The sequence below is a fragment of the Tachyglossus aculeatus genome, chromosome 7 (assembly GCF_015852505.1).
Source record: "Tachyglossus aculeatus isolate mTacAcu1 chromosome 7, mTacAcu1.pri, whole genome shotgun sequence".
In the NCBI taxonomy this organism is placed as follows: Eukaryota; Metazoa; Chordata; class Mammalia; order Monotremata; family Tachyglossidae; genus Tachyglossus; species Tachyglossus aculeatus.
This window is the reverse complement of record NC_052072.1, coordinates 51,885,703-51,907,191: the sequence shown is the minus strand read 5'-3', so window position 1 is coordinate 51,907,191 and position 21,489 is coordinate 51,885,703. Positions and strand designations below refer to the sequence as shown.

The 21,489-nt window shown below is 43.1% G+C and overlaps 1 protein-coding gene across 6 annotated transcripts in view; it reads right to left on the bottom strand.

The window, feature by feature from the left end:
* The window catches only part of HDAC4 (histone deacetylase 4), a 510,642-nt gene that overhangs the window by 205,293 nt on the left and 283,860 nt on the right, over positions 1-21,489 (bottom strand). For all 6 annotated transcript variants that reach the window (XM_038748724.1, XM_038748726.1, XM_038748725.1 and 3 more), the window contains one exon: positions 20,579-20,823. In XM_038748724.1, the coding sequence (XP_038604652.1) occupies positions 20,579-20,823 (245 nt within the window). The remainder of the gene's footprint in view (positions 1-20,578; positions 20,824-21,489) is intronic.

The window sequence follows — 21,489 nt, the reverse complement described above, 5'->3', positions numbered from 1 at the left end:
GGAAGACTTCAGCGGCGAACCAACCTAAAAGTTAATCTTGTAAAAGAATGATCTCCCAAATGCAGTGACTGGCCACATTCAGATCCCTAGGTTCAGCTAATATCTGCCACGACCTTGAAAATGCATCTGAAGAGGAACAGTATTTGGCTCCAACTAACTAACGTTAATGTTAATGGTACATTCCTTTCAATGTGTATTACCAACTGTAATCTTTTTGAGCTTAACTTTGTAGCTGGTGCATGGCAGTATAACATCCTTGTACCTTCAGTTACCTCTCATTCTCACCATCTTGCATTTCCATTAGCTTTCTCTTGCAATGTATACACTCTTAATTAACCCAAGTGCTAAACACGTTGGCAAACCTAAAGTTGTTTCACTCTCACTTCACAATAATATGCTGCAAAATTTGCTTCTTATTGTAAAATTGTTTTGGTTTATACAAGAATGCTCTGTTGGAATACTGGTTCCAGTATATGAGAGGAATGTTCACTCTGAACATTTGGATAATTTCAGTTTTATTTCTAACCTGTGCTCAAGCTACTATTCAATCAATGGTATTTACTGAGCGCTTACTGTGTGCAGAGTACTGTACTAAGCACTTGGTAGAGGACAGCACAACAAGAGGTGGTAGACATGTTTCCTTCCCACAATGAGTTTACAGTCTACAGGGGACTAAGGAGTTTATCCCACTAAAAGGATATCAATTCCATTTAGTTTTCTACTGCAATCTGGACTGTTTCCATTAGATTTCATATTTCCTATTATCAAGTCTAATTGTAGATATCTGCAAATGTCTGGTTTCTTGTTCATTTAAGTTGCCTAAGTGTGATACAGGCATTTTAAATGATGGTATATGATGCTTCCTTTCAGTCCCAGTATTCTTTTCTATCGTAACAAATTGATGTAAAATGAGTACCTGGATTTTCATTCAATCGTATTTACTGAGCACATACTGTGTGCAGAGCAGAGTTAACTGATTTTCCACATGCTGGAAATTCTAGGGGTTGAGAACTCCTGCCTCACATTTTTTGCAATTACTGTCACTACCATTCTTCCCTTATTGTCACATTTCCTAATTTGATCATCTCAACCAAATTCTGTTTTTCTCTGCCACATAAGTATCTTTTGTTGATTCACCAACTGCCGGCTAATGGATTGATCTGGTAGTTGATGTACTTAAATTATTTTCGCTGAATTCTATTCACTAATTTCCAGGAAATGTTTCAGTTATGTCCACATTTCTTAATTAAAGCACTATTTCATCTCTAATGAAGAAATATGCCAGGGACCAACAATTACAATGCCTGATTTAAAATTGAGAGCTTGACTTTTATAGCTGTATAGGTCATTTAATTCTCTATCCTTTTTTTAAAGGTATTTGTTAAATGCTTGCTATGTGCCAGGCACTATACTAAGCACTGGAGTCGATACAAGCTAATCAGGTTGGATGCAGTCCATGAGATGATAACGATGATGAAGGCTGCATTTATTAAGTGCTTACTACATGCTAAGCACTGTTCTAAGTACTGGGGTAGACAAGGTAATCAGGTTGTCTCACATGGGGCTCACAGTTTCAATCCCCATTTTACAAATGAGGTACTTCAACACAGAGAAGTGAAATGACTTGACCAAGGTCATACAGCAGACAAATGATGGATCTGGATTAGCACTCATGTCCTTCTGACTCCTGGGCCCCTGCTCTAACCACTAGACCACACTGTTTCTGAATTCATTCATTCATTCATTCAATCAATCGTATTTATTGAGCGCTTACTGTGTACACACTACTGTACTAAGAGCTTGGGAAGTACAAATCGGCAACATACAGAGATGGCCCCTACCCAACAATGGGCTTACAGTCTAGAAGGGGGAGACAGACAACAAAACAAAACAAATACACAGGTGTCAATATCAGAATAAATAGAATTATAGCTATATACACATAATTAATAAAACAGAGTAATAAATATGCACAAATATACACAAGTGCCGTGGGGAGGGGAAGGGGGGTGATGGGGAGGGAAGGAGGATAAGAGGAAAAGGGAGGGCTCAGTCTGGGAAGGCTTCCTGGAGGAAGGGACCTGTCAGTAGGGCTTTGATGGAAGGAAGACAGCTAGTTTGGCAGATGTGTGGAGGGAGGGCATTCCAGGCCAGGGGGAGGACGTCGGCCAGGGGTTGATGGTGAGACAGGCAAGTGAGGAGGTTAGCGGCAGAGGAGCAGTGTGTGCAGGCTGAGCTGAATTGGAAAGAAGGGAGGTGAGGTAGGAGGGGGTGAGGTGATGGAGAGCTTTGAAGCTGAGAGTGAGGAGTTTTTGCTTCATGCAAAGGTTGATAGGCAACCACTGAGAAGGGGAGTGACATGTCCAGAGTGTTTCTGTAGAAAGATAATCCGGATAGCAGAGTGAAGAATGGACTGAAGCGGGGAGAGACAGGAGAATGGGAGATCAGAAAGAAGGCTGATGCAGTAATCCAGTCGGGATAGGATGAGAGATTGAACCAGCAAGGTAGCAGTTTGGATGGAGAGAAAAGAGTGGATCTTCTCGATGTTGTGAAGGTGAGATTGGCAGGTTTTGGTAACGGATTGGATGTGTGGGGTGAATGAGAGAGCGGAGTCGAGGATGACACCAAGGTTGCGGCCTTGTGAGACAGGAAGGATGGTAGTGCCGTCTACAGTGATGGGAAAGTCAGGGAGAGGACAGGGTTTGGGAGGTAAGATAAGGAGTTCAGTCTTGGACATGCAGAGCTTTAGGTGGTGGGTGGAGATCCAGGTGGAAATGTCCTGAAGGCAGGAGGAGATATGAGCCTGGAGGGAGGAAGGGAGAACAGGGGAGGAGATGTAGAATTGGGTGACATCTGCGTAGAGATGATAGTTGAAGCCGTGGGAGCGAATGAGTTCACCAAGGGAGTGAGTGTAGATGGAGAACACAAGGGGATCAAGAACTGACCCTTGAGGAACCCCTACAGTAAGGGGATGGGAGGGGGAGGAGGAGCCCACGAAGGAGACTGAGAACGTATGGCCAGAGGGATAAGAGGAGAACCAGGAGAGGACAGAGTCCGCGAAGCCAAGGTTGGATAAAGTGCTGAGGAGAAGGGGATGGCGAACAGTGTCGAAGGCATGATATCTTACATACAGAGTTAAATCTCTCCATCACTTCGTTGTCCTTTAATAGATAGTAACCCTAAAATCTCAGAAATACTATTATTAAGTGATGAAAGTTAGTAAATGTCAGGCAGTGAGGCCTTTTAGATTTAGTTTCATTTGCTCTCTAGGAGAAGCAAAACTCTCAAAATAAGTTTCTCCCAGTTATGAGAATCATAAATTATCAGTTTCAAATTTCTAGGTGCTTTTAGCTAATTGATGTCTAAATGGACCTCTCCTCCCACTTCAACGTCCTATTCTATTTTCAATTTTCTCCTGGTGCAAAGGTACATGAGTAGAGAAGCCTAGGAAAGAGCAAGGGCTGAGGAGTCAGAGGCCATGGGTTCAAATCCTAGCTCTGCCAAATGACAACTGTGTGACTTTGGGCAAGTCACTTAACTCCTCTGGGCCTCAGTTACTTCATCTATAAAATGGCAATTCAATACCTGATCTCCTTCCTACATAGATTGTGAGCCCTGGGTGGGACAGGGATTGAGTTGACCCGGCAGTCTTGTATTTTTCCCCATGTTTAGAACAGTGCTTGAAATATAGTATGTGATTAATTTATATTAGTATTAGTACTGCTATTATTATGACTCTTAAATCTCTGCTGGTAATCCAACCTGTATAGGGCCTAACCTTCCATCAGAAAAATTCGATTCTAGTCTATATTTCTTCCTTGAAAAAATTCAGCCCTCTCATCAGAGGGTTCATTTCAAAGAAGAGATGGCACATTCAAAGCAATCTAATTGGGCCCCACCCCTGCTAATGGGAGCATTGGCTGGTTAATCATCACTGAAGGAGAGAGAGAAAAACAGCTCTACAGATGAACCGGGCTTAGCAGGTTGTAACTAAATATTCCCAGAGCACAAGGGCTGCCTCAGCATTGCTCACCCAACATGTCAAACAGTTTCTTGGAACTCAATACCTTATTTTTGGACCGCTGCACTCTATGTAACGTGGCCAAAGCTTGCGAGGTTGCTTCTTTTAGAGGCCTCATTAAGGGTCAGAAGAGCTTAGGTCACACTGATATTTAAGCAATGAGATGCAGAGTGTAACTATTATGCAAAAGGACATTTATGATGCACTCCAAGCTATTATAGTATTAAGAAACAACAGGGTGTATTTTGCTGGTTCATTAACACATGACTCAGGTGAAACACAAGGCCTTGGGCAGTATGGCCTCATCCACCCATGACAGGTACTAATAGGCCATTAAAAAATAGGCCTTATTTCAATTTTACAACCTAAAAAGGGAAAAAGAGAGCATAGGCAGCATGAGAAGCAGCATGGCCTAGTGGAAAGTGCATGGCCCGGGAGCCGGATGACCTGGGTTCTAATCCCAGCTCTGCCAATTGCTTGCTGTGTGACCTTAGGCATATCAATCCACTTCTCTGTGCCTCAGTTTTCTCAACTGTAAAATGGGGTTTCAGTCCTACTCCCTCCTACTTAGACTGCAAGTCCCATGTGAGACAGGGACTGTGTCCAACCCTCATAACCCTGCATCTACCCAGGCACTTAAAACAGCGCTTGACACATAGGAAGCGCTTAAAAATGCCATAAAACAATTTTTAAAGCCAATTTTGGGGGATTTTAAAAACCATTCCCTTTCCACACCTACTCCTCCTCCTTCCATCAAAATGTAAATGTAATGATTATGAACCAGCCTATACAAGGAAAGTCTTTATATACCACCTAACATTTCCATGTAACTGGACACAATGCTGGCCAATTAAATATTGTATATTATATATTTGATTAAATATGGGTAAATGCAATTTTCCCCCCAAAAGTTATTATTAAACATATTATCAGATGCTCACATAAAGATAAATTCTCTGCTCAAGATAAAGATAGGTTCTCTGCACTATATATGAGGAAGAGAAAACTAGCATTTTTTTTTCCTAAACCAAATGTACATAGGGGTATTTGGAATGGGAATTTAGCTAGAGAGCTTTAGTCTGAGAACAGAATATGACTTCTCGGCCAGTAAGTAGTCCGATGGAGGAGTGTCAGGGCAAATTTCCAAGAGAAAAGCAATCACTGAAAACAGGATCTGAACAAGGGACTGAAACTTGAATTTGTGGTGGGTTTTAGACTGTGAGCCCACTGTTGGGTAGGGACTGTCTCTATATGTTGCCAATTTGTACTTCCCAAGTGCTTAGTACAGTGCTCTGCACATAGTAAGCGCTCAATAAATACGATTGATGATGATGATGGTGGGAGCCATAAAAATAGTCACAGCAATGTGAACCTATAGCTAGGCTGAGTAGAAAGCCAAGAAGTGAAGGGATGAACCAACAGGTAGACACCTCCCTTTTTTTAACTAGGTAATAACAATAATAATAATAATGATGGCATTTATTAAGCGCTTACTATGTGCAAAGCACTGTAACTACTGAATGTCTACTAAGGGCAAACCACTGCACTAAGCACTTAGGAGAAACAGATGACAAAATCAGCCTCCTTTCTGACCTCCCAACCTCCTGTCTCTCCCCGCTTCAGTCCATACTTAATTCTGCTGCCCAGATTATCTTTCTACAGAAACACTATGCCCTCCCTCCTGCATAATAATAATAATAATGATGGTATTTTTTAAGCGCTTACTATGTGCAAAGCACTGTTCTAAGCGCTGGGGTAGATACAAGGTAATCAGGTTGTCCCATATGGGGCTCACAGCCTTAATCCCCATTTGATAGATGAGGTAACTGAAGCACACAGAATTTAAGTAACTTTCCCAAAGTCACACAGCTGATAAGTGGCAGAGCCGGGATTAGAACCCATGACCTCTGACTCCCAAGCCCGGGCTCTTTCCACTAAGCCATGCAAATCCCCTCTTCAAAGCCCTACTGAAGACTTGCCTCCTCCAGGAGGCCTTCCCAGACTAAACCCCCCTTTCCTCAGCTCCCCCTCCCCACCCCACAGCACTTGTGTATGTATGTACCTATCTATAATTCTATTTATTTATATTAATGCCTGTTTACTTGTTTTGATGCCTGTCTCTCCCCTTCTAGACTGTAAGCCTGGTGTGGGTAGGGATTGCCTCTCTTTATTGCTTGAATTGTACTTTCCAAGCGTTTAGTACAGTGCTCTGCACACAGTAAGTGCTCAATAAATACAATTGCATGAATGAATGAAAATATATTAGAAACAAGATACACAACTCCTGCCCTAAAGGAACTTATAGTCAAATAAAAGGAAATTTGTTCTGGAAGAAGAAACTGGAAAATGTCTTCTCAATTGGCAATGAGAGGTTCAAGAGATGTTTCTACAATAAGCCTTAGACAAAAAGTCTATCCGTTACCATTTCCATTTCCCACTAGACATAAACTTTCGACATGGACATGACCCCCAAAAAACAATTTTCAGATCCAACTCAGATAATCAGTGCGGCCTAGTGGACAGACCATGGGCCTGGGTTCTAATCCCGGCTCCACCACTTGTTTATGTTACCCTGGGCAAGTCACTTCACTCCAGTGTGCCTCAGTTACTGCATCTGTAAAATGGGGATTAAAACTACGAGCTCCATGTGGGACATGGACTGTGTCCAACCTGATTATCGTGTATCTATCTCAGTGCTTAGTACAGGGCCTGGCACACAGTAAGTGCCTAACAAGTACATTTAAAAAAAAATCAATTAGAAGTAACCCCAAAATGGATCTGGACCAGTCTCTCAAAGGCATTATCAACTGGTCTGCTCAGATGTAATCAATCAATCAATCAATCATATTTAGTGAGCACTTACTGTGTGCAGAGCATTGTACTAAGCACTTGGGAAGTACAAGGCAGCTGGAGGAGAACTACAGAAAGACTCAGCGAAGAATGTAGTTTATTTGTCTAATTAGGTGTAGGAGATATAGGTTACTATTTTGATATGGAAAGCCAGGGAAATCCCAAACTCTCCTTAGTCTACATTCTAAAGATGGTACGGTTGAAGATGTGAACCAATGAGCTGGGAGTTAGGAAACCTGAGAATTTTACTCCCCATTAAAATATTATCCTCACTCAATGACAATAGGGGAATTACGTCTTCCTCACAATTCTTTATTACTGTCCCAGTAAAGCTACGGCTAAGTAATGGTACGTAGACATTGTGGATGCTTTTGGATTTCATTCATCCTATTCTTTTATTGTCACAAATGATTAATAATAATAATAATGATAGCATTTATTAAATGTTTACTATGTGCAAAGTACTGTTCTAAGCGCTGGGGAGGTTACAAGGTGATCAGGTTGTCCCACGGGGGGCTCAGTCCTAATCCTCATTTTACAGATGAGGTAACAGGCCCAGAGAAGTTAAGTGACTTGCCCAAAGTCACACAGCTGGCAATTGGCGGAGTCGGCACTTGAACCCATGACCACTGACTCCAAAGTCCGTGCTCTTTCCACTGCGCCACGTTGTCAGGCTTCACGATCAGTTCCACCAGGAAATCACTCAAATCAATGAAAAAGGTGTAGTTGCCATTTCACGCCCGTTTAGAGTACATCTAATGACTTGACTGAGTTCTGATGACTTGACACCTGTCCCCATATTTTGTTTTGTTGCCTGTCTCCCCCTTCTAGACTGTGAGCCCGCTGTTGGATAGGGACCGTCTCTATATGTTGCCAACTTGTACTTTCCAAGCGCTTAATACAGTGCTCTGTGCACAGTAAGCGCTCAATAAATACGACTGAATGAATGAATCTAAACTGTAAGCTCCTCATGGGCAGGGAAAATGTCTACCAATGCTGTACTCTCCCAAGCGCTCAGTACAGTGCTCTGCACACAGAAAGTGCTTAATAAATATGACTGACTGGTTTTGGGAAGAACACATGTGCTGTGAGGAAACTAGTTTCCGACAGGACTTATATATGGAGGAATAGATTTTTGTTAGAACTATTGTTCTGGGCAATGCTATGCAAGAGGAAATAATTTGGGGTTGGGGAGAGAGGATGAACTAGGGATGACTGTTAAAGCAAAACCAGCCAAAGATAAGCCAACTGTATAAAGACAATTATGTGTACATTCACATAAACACACCCATATTCTGTTCAAATGCTTCCCTCATATTAGCTACCATTTTATCTGTGCCCCAGGGAGGTGAAGAGCTAAAGGAATAGGAGCATGGGATAGAAAATACATTTTAAAACACAAAATATATGCTTACCGCGCTAGTGTTATGAATGAAAAATAATGGATCTCATTTCCATGAAACATGCTGATAAAATCATTTTTAACTAATAATTACATTTTAGGCTACAAATTCAATACAGCTATAACAATACTCGCCCTAGCATATCTATCATGAGAATAGCACAGCATTATTTATGTTTATTTTGTATACTCAATTCCTAAAACGTTGCGCTTCCAGAGTTCGAGGAGGAAATAAAGAAAACTTGCAATGATTTAAACAGGGCCAGACAGGGAAAGATATTGGAAAATCGGGATACAAAGGAAAATCAGAGAAAGGAAATGTGAGAGAGGAAAATACAAAAATGAAGCAGAGTAGAAGAGGGCAGCAAATTCATGTGACATAGGGAAACTGGGGGGGGATACATACATACATAAAAGACTCAGAGATGAGCGAGAGATTGTAGGAGGGTGCAAAATGAGAGCAAGAGGGTGAGTCAGAAAGAAAGAAATAAAGAAAGGGAGAGAGGAAGAAAGACAGAGAGCAAGTGACAAGAACTCCTCACATTTTGGTCCACATCACCCAATGGTCCTTCACTCTGCTTTGGTTTCCCTGCTAAAAATACACATACTTTCTTATACCTTCTCCGTTCTTCCCTCTTTTCCTCCCTTAGGCCCCGCTTTCTTCCCTCTCCCCCATCCTTCTCTCCCGTCCTTTCTTCTTCCCCTTCCAACCTCACGCTGTCTCAAAAAAAAATGGCATTTGAATGTAGAATTGTTCAAATCATAACCTTATATATCAATCAATGGTATTTATTGAGTGCTTTCTGGATGCACTTGGGAGAGTACAGCAATTAGTCTATTCCCTGGCCTCAAGGAGCTTACAGCCTATATATGATTGAAAGGGGAGTGGTTGAGTGCTTTCTGGATGCAAAGCACTGTGCTAAGCACATGGGAGACTACAACAATTATTCTATTCCCTGGCCTCAAGGAGCTTACAGTCTATATATGATTGAAAGGGGAGTGGCCATTCTCCCCCATGTAGTTGGTTACAACTTATGGAGATCGCACCACCTGGTTCTAAACCTGAGCAGGTGGATGTGTATCAGCAACAAGAAAACTGGGAGCAGAAGTGTGGCCTAATCAATCAATCAATCGTATTTATTGAGCGCTTACTGAGTGCAGAGCACTGTACTAAGCGCTTGGGAAGTACAAGTTGGCAACGTAATGGAAAGAGCATGGCCATGTGAAAGAGCATGGGCATGTGAGTCAGAAACAGCATGGGGCACAGTGGATAGAGCCCAGGACTAGGAGTCAGAAGGTCATGGGTTCTAGTCCCAACTCCGGCACTTGTCTACTGTGTGGCCTTGGGCAAGCCACTTCACTTATCTGTGCATCAATTACCTTTACCTCATCTGTAAAATGTGGATTAAGACCATGAGTGCTAGATGGGACAGGGACTCTGTCCACCCCAGTGCTTAGTACCACAGTAAGTGCTTAACAAATACTATTATTATTATATCATCATCATCACCAATCGTATTTATTGAGCGCTTACTGTGTGCAGAGCACTGTACTAAGCGCTTGGGAAGTACAAGTTGGCAACATATAGAGACAGTCCCTACCCAACAGTGGGCTCACAGTCTAAAAGGGGGAGACAGAGAACAAAACCAAGCATACTAACAAAATAAAATAAATAGAATAGACATGTACAAGCAAAATAAATAAATAAATAAATAGAGTAATAAATATGTACAAATATATATACATATATACAGGTGCTGTGGGGAAGGGAAGGAGGTAAGATGGGGGGCAGGAGAGGGGGACGAGGGGGACGAGGGGGTATTATATAACTGGGTTCTAATCCAGGCTCTGTCTTGTCTGTTGTGTGACCCTGGGCAAGTCAGTTAACTTCTCTGCGCCTCAATTTCCTCAACTGTAAAATGGGAATCAAATACCTGTTCTCCCCATTACTTAGCCTGTGAACCAAACGTGGGACTGGGACTGTGTCCAACCTGATTAACTTGTCTCTACCCCAGTGTTTAGAGCAGAGCTTGACCCACAGTAAGCGCTTAACAAATACCATAATGATAATGATGATGACGATAAAACTTCCTTAAAAATAGTTCTGCAATTCAACCTTTATATTTAATCAGAATGTTCTTCACTGAGTGAGATTAAGAAAAGATTTTCTGCACTTGATAATGTAGTGCTTTTTTAAAGTGCTGAGTTCAATTCACTAGCTTGCTTACATCATAAAGTTGGGATATGAAGAACCCCAAAACAAGAATTTTTTTTAAAAAAGGTGACCAAAATGAAATGGAGGCTAGGCTATAAGAACACAAAAGAATTATAAACAGATGTGCCAGTCACCTGCTTATATTTATATTTATTTCAACAAGACAGCTTTTTGCCAAATTCTTTCAATATGGCTAATTACTTTTATGTAGGTAATAAATCATTTCTCCAGGAGAGATGAAATGATTCTGCAACCAATAATCAGCTGAAAATGACTAAGAGTTTGTCATTAACTCTCCCCAAAACCCCACAACTAAATTGCTTTTCTAAAAGAGGAAAAAAAATGAAATGGTCAAAGTTGTAGTATGCACACTAAAAAAAGAGTAGAAATCTTCTCAAATGGGTCCAAACACACTAGACGTTGCCTATAAGCTGCATTACACTTACCCACATACTTTCCTCCACCACATAATTGCCCCACCCCAATATTTTGAGAAGAAAATAAAGTACTATTTATTGTACTACATAATTGTATGCAATGATAGTTCCAGGCCAGAGTAGGAGGGCCAGACGGGTAAGAGCAGGTGAGAACAGAAAGGGTGGACAGAGTGAATTCAATGAGTGTCTTTTCATTCATTCATTCATTCATTCATTCAATCGTATTTACTGAGCGCTTACTATGTGCAGAGCACTGTACTAAGCGCTTGGGAAGTACAAGTTGGCAACATACACTCACTCACTCTACACTCACTCCCTTGGTAACCTCATTCACTCCCACGGCTTCAACTATCATCTCTACGCTGATGACACCCAGATCTACATCTCTGCCCCTGCTCTCTCCCCCTCTCTCCAGGCTCGCAGCTTCTCCTGCCTTCAGGACATTTCCATCTGGATGTCTGCCTGCCACCTAAAACTCAACATGTCCAAGACTGAACACCTTGTCTTCCCTCCCAAACCCTGCCCTCTCCCTTTCCCATCTCTGTTGACGGCACTACCATACTTCCCGTCTCACAAGCCCGCAGCCTTGGTGTCATCCTCGACTCGGTTCTCTCATTCACCCCACACATCCAATCCGTCACCAAAACCTGCTGGTCTCACCTCCACAACATCACCCAGATACTGCCTTTTCCTCTCCATCCAAACCGCTACCCTGCTGGTTCAATCTCTCATCCTATCCCGACTGGATTACTGCATTACTCCTCTCTGATCTCCCATCCTCCTGTCTCTCCCCACTTCAATCCATACTTTAAGCTGCTACCCGGATCATCTTTGTGCAGAAGCGCTCTGGGCATGTCACTCGCCTCCTCGAAAATCTCCAGTGGTTGCCTACCAACCTTCGAATCAAGCAAAAACTCCTCACTTTCGGCTTCAAGGCTGTCCATCACCTCGCCCCCTCCCACCTCACCTCCCTTCTTTCCTTCTACAGCCCAGCCTGAACTCTCCACTCCTCTGTCGCTAACCTCCTCACTGTGCCTCGTTCTCGCCTGTCCCACCGTCGACCCCCGGCTCACGTTCTCCCCCTGGCCTGGAATGCCCTCCCTCCGCACATCCGCCAAGCTCGCTCTCTTCCTCCCTTCAAAGCCCTACTGAGAGCTCACCTCCTCCAGGAGGCCTTTCCAGACTGAGCTCCCTCCTTCCTCTCCCACTCGTCCCCCTCCCCATCCCCCCACCTTACCTCCTTCCCCTCCCCACAGCACCTGAATATATGTTTGCACATATTTATTACTCTATTTTACTTGTACATATTTACTATTCTATTTATTTTATTTTGTTAACATGTTTTGTTATCTGTCTCCCCCTTCTAGACTGTGAGCCTGCTGTTGGGTAGGGACCATCCCTATATGTTGCCAACTTGAACTTCCCAAGTGCTCAGTACAGTGCTCTGCACACAGTAAGCGCTCAATAAATATGATTGAATGAATGAACACTGCTTTGTACATAGTAAGTGCTTAACAAATACCATTATTATTATTATTATTAAGTGCCACCTTCCTTTCCTGCCTCTCCTCTCCTCCTTTTTTTCCTCTCTTTCCCCCTGCTCCTCTTACTGCTAGACTTAATTCCCAATTTTAAAACCCCACTTTGTTTTAAGCTTGCAAGAATTATTCAAAAGGGTAGGGTACTTTTGTGAGTAAATATGGCATGTATTAATAAATAAAATCAATATCATCTGGAGAGTAGAGCCTCCAATTCATTCTATACCTGGAGTCCTGGAAGGCCTAGGTCTAACCCAGTCAGTAAATTATGTTTGGGTATGGGAAATTTCAGAGCTCCTAAAGAAACAGAGAAACATTTCAGAGCTCCTAAAGAAATAGAGAAACCTCAGGACCTAGACTAGGTGACTGCACCTTGTTCCTTCATTGGTCACCATTTCCCATAGGCAACTGAAGCATCGGCCAAACAAACCGGCTGATAGCTCACTTTTTGAGGATGCTGCAGTATACACAAGGTAGTTCTGAGTGCTGCCTCATCTTAGATGGGGAGAAGTGCCAAACTCCACTACAACCCCTGAGGTGAAACCACTTCTGATTTGGTCCCACTCATTTCCAGCGTGGAAACACCACATCTAAATAAGTAGATAACTGATAACTGGGTCAGGCATACGTGTGGATCAGGCTAATCCTGGATCTCTTTCCCATATAGATCTCTGCGATGAATCCTAGCCACAGTCTTCCTGGCCTAAACTGAGTCCCAGGACTCAGTATTTGTTAAGCGCTTACTTATGTGTCTGTTTATTGTAGTACTGCACTCTCCGAAATGCTGGTTAAAGGAAAGAGGAATTGGTAGAAGACATGAGCACTGCTTGCTGTACCTAAATTACCTAAACCAGAAAATGCTCATCCCAATGGGTGTCAAGTGGCTATTTTTCATGACATGATTCCCAGGTCCTTTCTAGAATCTGGAAAAAGGTAAATCTCATTAACATGATATGAGCACTGCTTGCTGTACCTAAATTACCTAAACCAGAAAATGCTCATCCCAGTGGGTGTCAAGTGGCTATTTTTCATGACATGATTCCCAGGTCCTTTCTAGAATCTGGAAAAAGGTAAATCTCATTAACATGACACCACTGCCAGCTAAACCAATTAGGAGAGAGCTGGGCTCAAGAGACCCACGGACGTGAGAAGATGGTGGAAATTTCAGGCAAAAACCAGGTATTTCATGTGGATGCCCTAAAATGGGATAATAATCAGCAGCATTGTCAAACACCCAAGATTGATTTGGGATAAGAGTAAGAAGCAAACTACCATTCCTTTATTAAAGCAGTGACAGCCAATAATAGGAACAATACTCCTCTACCAACCTATACCCATCCACAGGGGTACAGTAGTAAACTTTTTATTTTAAAGGATAAGATGTCCGCTTCTTGGTCCCTTTAGGAAATAGCTGTAAGTCAATAGAAATGAAATTCACTCTGCCAGTAGCAGAAAATTACCTGAAATAACTTGCAGGAGAGCAGAAGCTGCTCAATGAGCGACCTTGTAACTTGGAACTGGCAAAGACTTGCTTTCTCCAACGTACTTTGGCACTATGTCCGTATCACACTGAAAACAGCTCCAACCCATTTCCCTGTCTCCTCCTCAACCTCACAACACACACTCACACACTCTCACTCACTCACTCTGTGTCCACATGGCCAAAAGGGAACAGTGTGAGCCAAAGGACCTTGGCTAGAAGATTGCCCAATTCCGGAGCGAAAAATCCAAAATGATTCAGGAAGGCCACCTACACAGAGACGAGGGAATTTTCTTCTTGGCAGACAGTGAGTAGGCACAAAGTTTAGTGAGATTTCTAACCGATCACAAAACAAATCGACAACGGCGCTCTATATTTCTAGTTAGCTCTTTGGAGTTTCTGGGGCACAAACCAATGCAGGCGATTCTGACAGGAACGGAGAGGCATCTCTGGGTGTCTTATCCACAATTTGAATCTGAGCCTTTGTCATACTAACTGAGGTGTTGTTCATTGTGGTTTCTCCTTGTTTATACCCCTTCCCACCCTCCCACTTCAGTTCACCATGCAGCAGCTCTGCAGTGAGGATTGCTTTGTGTGCCAGGCACTATTCATAGTGCTGGGGTAGATACAGGGGTAATCAGGCCGGACACAGTCTCTGTTCCACATAGGGCTCACAGTCTAAATCCCCATTTTACAGATGAGGTAATTGAGGCACAGAAACGTTAAAGTGACATGCCCAAACTCACACAGCAGACAAGTGGCAGAGCCGAGACTAAAACTCAGGTTCTTGTGGCTGCCAGGCCTGTGCTCTGTCAATCAATCAATCAATCGTATTTATTGAGCGCTTACTGTGTGCAGAGCACTGTACTAAGCGCTTGGGAAGTACAGGTTGGCAACATATAGAGACAGTCCCTTCCCAACAGTGGGCCCACACTGCTTTTCATAGGCAGGGAACGTGTCTACCAACTCTATTATACTGTACCCTCTCACGCACTTAGTACAGTGCTCTGCACACAGAAAGAGTTCAATATGACTGACTGATTGAATTCCACGACGCTTCCTGTTGGTGAAACTGCCTTGCCTTTAGACGTTAAAAATATTGAAACTGCCGCCAAAACTGAACGTGATATCTGGGATAAATCCAGGTCTCCAGCTGTAAAAATGGTTCCATGGTACACCTGCTCTATAAGACCTTCAGTTGGGCTTAAAGTTTAAGAGCCCCAGTGGCACTATGCTTTGACTGCCTTGGGTTAGCCTCAGTGATTTGGTTTTTTGTTCTCTTACCCATCTTTCCATCTTGGACAATGAGCTGCCAAAGTTGAATTCTTTGCCAGCATTCAACAACACGGCACCAATGGAGAGCCACAGTTGTATGTGCAGTTTAGCCAGATACAGGTTGGTACATAACCTTAGTCTTCATCACGCTATTTGTCGATCCAGAATCAGTGCTCTGTTGACACTGATGATGATGATCATCATCAGTGGTGTTTATTACACTTACTACGGGCAGAGCAGTGCACTAAGCGCTTGAGAAAGTGCAAAGCAACAGAGATGGCATACACATTCCCTGCCCATAACAAGCTTACAGTCTAGATGGGGAGACAGACATCAATATAAGAAGCAGCATCCAGTAGTGGATAAAGCAGGAGCCTGGGAGTCGGAAGTCATGGGTTTTAATGCTGACTTTGGCACTTGTTTGCTGTGTGACCCTGGGCAAGTCACTTAATTTCCCTGTGCCCTCTGTTACCTCATCTGTAAAATGGGGATTGAGACTGTGAGCCCCGAGTGGGACAGGGACTGGGTTTAACCTGATTTGCTGTGTAGCCACCGCAGCGCTCAGTACAGTGCCTAGCAGACATCTTAATGATCCTAAAAGAGTCTGAACTCTAGGGGGATTCAGGCCAGCTATTATCTAAGCACACCTGTATAAAGCGCTCTATAGACTTGGCTTTTCGTAAAAATAGGAACAGCCTTGCATTCACATCTAGAATAACCAAGCGCTACTCTAGCTCCTCCCAGCTCAAGATCCCATTCAATGAGGTTGGTCTTTGTTCCCATCAGCCAAAATAGTTTGAGCATTTGTAGCAGCAGAGCCCGTCCAACTTTTAAAAATTGCCTTCTCGCTGTCCGTCCACCTTGGTCTGAGTGGCTCCTCTCACTTTAACTGCTAGGGTATCCGGGTCTAGACCATAGAAACCCATACATGCTCAATTTAATATTCCATAGCACTCCGGGACCTGTCAATACTGATGTCCTTGAATGTGGGGAATTCGTTTTTCTTTAATGGTACTTGTTAAGCACTTTCTATGTGTCAAGCACTATTCTAAGCGCTGGGAAAAATACAAGTTAATCAAGTTGGACACAGTCCCTGTCCAAGAATGAGGCTCACAGTTTAAGTAGGAGGGAGTAGAATTTAATCCCCATTTTTACAGATGAGATAATTAAGGCACAGAGAAGTTAAGTGACTTGCTCAAGGTCCAACAGCAGTCACGTGGCTGAGCTGAGATTAGAAGCTGGTCCTCTGACTCTTAGGCCTGTGCTCTTTCCACCAGGCCTCACTGCTTCTCACCACCATTTCTCCATCCTCAGGTTTTCACAGTCACTGAGAAGAAAGGATAAGGTGGATAATCCTGGAATGGTATCCCAAGTTCTGGACATCGGCAGAAAATGATCTGGTCATTCTCAACTTCAGCTTCCCAGCTTTGGTTTTTGATCCAAAGAGAAATGCTATCACCATTAGACACCAAATTCCACATGGGTACTTATGCTCAGTACTTAGACTTTGCCCACTAAAGTTGCTATTCATGAGCAATACTTTAAAATGGAGTGTGGTAATGCTGAATCCTTTTAGCTATTTTTTTCCACCACAATGCAGTTGGCATTTCAAGAAGGGTGAAATAATTGCTTATTTACTTCACAGCAGTACCAACGGGGATTCATTTATTAAGCACTCTAAAAGCCTTTTCAAAAAGGTGGTACCAAAATGCGATCATTAATGAACTATTACATAATGCAAGCGTTCTCTTCTTGGAGTAATCCATTTTATAAGAAGCTGTAACTAAATGAAAACAACTTCTACCGTATCTGTTCCCTGTAGTGAAGAAGGGAGTACCTGGATCCCATGCAGTAAAGATTATCAAGTTGGCTTGCAACTTGAATTAATTGCCTTTTAGCAGTCATTCATTCATTCAATTGTATTTATTGAGCGCTTTAGCAGTCATTAGCAGCTTGGTTCCAGGGCATCTCAGCACACTGCCAATGTGGCAAATGGGGGGTGGGGGGTGGGGAGGAGGAGTTATATCAATCACTCAATCGTATTTATTCAGCGCTTACTGTGTGCAGAGCGCTGTACTAAGTGCTTGGGAGAGAACAGTACAACAGAGTTGGTATACACATTCCCTGCCCACAGCGAGCTTACAGTCTCAAAGGAGATAAATAAATTACAGATAAGTACATAAGTGGTGTGGGGCTGAGGGCGGGGTGAATAAAGGGAGTAAATCAGGATTAATAGAAGGGAGTGGGAAAAGAGAAAATGACAGTTTAGGGAAGACCTCTTGGAAGAGATGTGTCTTCAAAAAGCCCTGAAGGTGGGTAATATGACCTCCTTGGTATATGCACATATTGGTTCTGAGCCCACTGTTGGGTAGGGACAGTCTCTATATGTTGCCACCTTGTACTTCCCAAGCGCTTAGTACAGTGCTCTGCACACAGTAAGCGCTCAATAAATACGACTGATTGATTGATTGATCTCCGAAGTTCAGAGAACCTCTAGAAGCCCCGCTCCCAAGTTTCCGCCCCATCCTGTTCCCAAGTTCCCATCCTCTTAGTGAGGCCCACAAGGAACAGGGACCGTGCCTGATTCCCACCTCTGTATCCTATCCCAGCAATTAATACGGTGTTCGACGTACAGTAGGTGCTTGATAAATACAAATACTACTACTCTAAATGAAGGGATCAGGGAACACTGCCTGAATGGAGTCTCTAGGAGTCAACTGGGAAACAAGCTGACGAGGTACACTCCTAGACACTCAAATGCTCTCCTGTTCCCTTTCTTGCCTTATGATGAAGGTTATAACAAAGTAACAAAACGCTAAAATTAAAATTCAAATGTATCAAATGATGCACTGGGCAGAACAGGGAATGTGTCTGTTGCTATATTGTACTCTCTCAAGTACTTATTACAGTGCTTTGGACGCAGTAAGCGCTCAATAAATATGATTGAATGAATGAAAGGTGCTCAGTTAAAATACCCTGGAATGACTTTCAATCTCAACAGGGAGTTGACGATCAACAGAAAATTTTGAGTTCTACACAGCATCAGCAATAGCCCACAGTGGCAGCATTCTCTACGATAAATGATATCACTATTATACACCGACCAGTTTTGGGAAACAATGTTTTGAAGATTCAGAGTTTATATATACACAGTTCCTTATTGAGTAAATATTTAATTGCTTAGGGGATACTTTAAACTGATGACAGAATTTGGTCTTAAATGCTGAAGTGAACTTACTTCCACCACCAACACTGATATGAACACTGTGTCCAAATCAGAGTGTTAAAGACACTGCATTATGCTGTACCAAAGTCAACTCTCTATAGAACGTGTCAATTCCCAAAATGAGCACCTCAAAAACAAGTGAAAAGCAGTGTAGCCTAATGGATGGAGCACAGACCTGAGAGTCAGAAGGACCTGGGTTCTAATCCCGGCTCTGCCACTTGTTCACTGTATGGCCTTGGGCATGTAACCCTATATACTTTGTATAATAATAATAATAATAATTATGGTATTTATTAAGTGCTTACTATGTGCCAGGCACTGTACTCAGCACTGGGGTGGATACAAGCAAACTGGGTTGTATCCTGGGTTGAGTCCCTGTTCCACATGGGGCTTATGGTCTCTATCCCCATTTTACAGATGAGGTAACTGAGGCACAGAGAAGTGAAGTGACTTGCCCTGGGTCACATGGCAGACAAGTGGTAGAGCCAGGATTAGAACCCACATCCTCTGACTCCCATGCTCTATCCACTAAGCCATATTTACCTGAGTGATCAGTACAGTGCTTGGCAGATAGTAACTGCTTAATACCATAAAAAACTGAAAATAACATTGTGTTATATTACTATAAGATATAGGCAAATTGATTTTATTATTACCCTTAACTTTTTCAGTGCATTTTTTCTAAGGCAGTTGGTTAGACTCACATATATTGTCTCATATTTCTTCAGCTCATACATGTGAAGGAGAGGACAGGGATTATCCCCAAGATGCAGAGAAATTCAGTGGTTTGCTCAAAGTCATAAAAGTCAGGTTAATGAGAAATCAGTCTTATTAATTTCTTCTTGGGTGCAATTTCCCAAAATTGCGCCAACCCACTGATCAATACAAATGATGTGTAGTCCCTCTCAAAAGGGATAGCAATACTTGGTACTCCATTGTTCTGAGAAGTTACATATCAGTAACCAAAGGAGGAGCTGGGATTCAGAGGATTCTGGGGACTTGCTGATCTAATTCCCTGCTGCTGCTCACATATGGTGTGAATATAGGCAAAACCTTCAATGGCCACATACACACACACACACGCACACACACACACAAAAAGAACTAAAAACTCACAGAAATGCTCTATATTTCCAGCTGAAAATGGATGCTGACAAATGAGGATGTCATGAGGATGCTGACAAAGTAAAGGGAAACATTGTGACACTCGGTTACCTGGCTTCTTGGGTGTCCGCACATTGTCTCCTACTCAATTGGAAGAGTATCAAAATCTTATTCTTTTATGGAAACCAATATGGCCTAACAGGACTCAGCAGACACCAAAGCAAGCGGTCCTATTGGGACGGGCCTAGATGCTGACAGAGAGCACGTTGCTTGCTTGTGTGACTATCAAGAGTAATTGCCCCACAAAGAACTTAGACAATAATGGCCAAGATTCGATTCCCAGACTATATGAGGCTTTGGGGTTGTTTTGGTGTGGTCTGCAAGGCTTTTGGGTCCTGCCAATGAATGTCGCACTCTGGCCAAACCAATGCGGCTTGCGGTGGAGTGACCAAAGGTCTTTAAAGGTTGTTCTTATGGTGTGCCGCATTAGTCTACAATGCTTCAATTTTCATTTGCAACTTCGGCAGTTGTGCTTCTGGTAGGGCACTGAGGTTCGGTCTTCAAAAAGAAGAACTGTGGACTTCGGGAATACATTTGGGGTGGGGGCCATTTACCTGGAGCCAACAGGGTCCCCTTTCTAAATGTAGTACCACTTTCCAGGAGGAAGGTTTCAAAAGGTTGTCATGAGAGCCAGCCAGTGTGGGTTACATTTCTGGATAGCACCCATTACCTTTCAACACACTACCCCCTCCTATAAACGGGCTCATAAACTTTGGAAAGAAGCCTACTGCGGGTCCAGAATCCCTGAAATGAGCCTAGATAAAAATCCAGTGCTCTCCAACACTGGTCTTTCATGCCCTCTTCAATGACGTGAAAACCCCATGAGCATTCGTTTTCAATTAATCCCCGCACTCACAGTCTCGCCTTCCCACTCTGCCGCCGTAAGTCTTCCTTTCATCTGAAGCCTCCCCACTGAAGGGTAGAAATGCATTCCCTCCCAATCGCTCAGAAAAGCTTTCCAGCCACTTACTTTTATGTGTTCATGAAGCTGAGCCTCGTGCTGGCGAGAAAGCTGCTCATGCTGCCTCTGGAACTCTGCGATGAGGATCTGCCTCTGGATCTGCTGCTTCTGCTTCAGGGCAAGAAGCTCTTGCTGGAGCTGCTGCTCTCGGAGCGTGGGTTCACTCCCCGGCATGGAAAACTGGTGGTCCAAACGGAGGTCCATGGGCACGGCAGAGGGTGCGACTTGCAAGGGCAGGGCTGTGGTCACGTCCACTGCGACACGGGAAACAAAGACAGAAGCAAAGTCAAGCGACTGGGCTGCGATCTCAACTTCCACGGCCCTAGGAATCACAGGATCCACCAGACTCACCTTTGGACTACCAACTTCACGGAATACACATGCAATTGGATCATTTGGGATTCAAAAATCAACCTCAATGCTAGAAACTAAATAATAAGAAGAAATAACTGTGGTATTCGTAATGTGCTTACTACATATCAGGCACTGTACCAAGCACTGGGGTGGATACAAGCAAATCGGGTTGGACACAGTTTCTGCCCCACGTGGGGCTCACAGGGGTCCACAGTCTCAATCCCCATGTTACAGATGAGATAACTGAGGCATAGAGAAGTGAAGTGACTTGCCCATAGTCACATGGGCACAACTGGCAGAGCCAATGAAAGTTATAGCAAAGTAACAAAATGCTAAAATCAAAATTCAAATGTAGAAAAGGATGTACTGGGCAGGGCAGGGAATGTGTCTGTTTGTTGTTATAGTGTACTCTCCCAAGCACTTATTACAGTGCTTTGCATGCAGTAAGCGCTCAATAAATACGACAATGAATGAATGGTGCTCAGTTACAATACCCTGGAATGATTTTCAGAGGCAGTAATAGGACCCCATGACCATCTGACTCCCACACTCATGCTCTATCCACT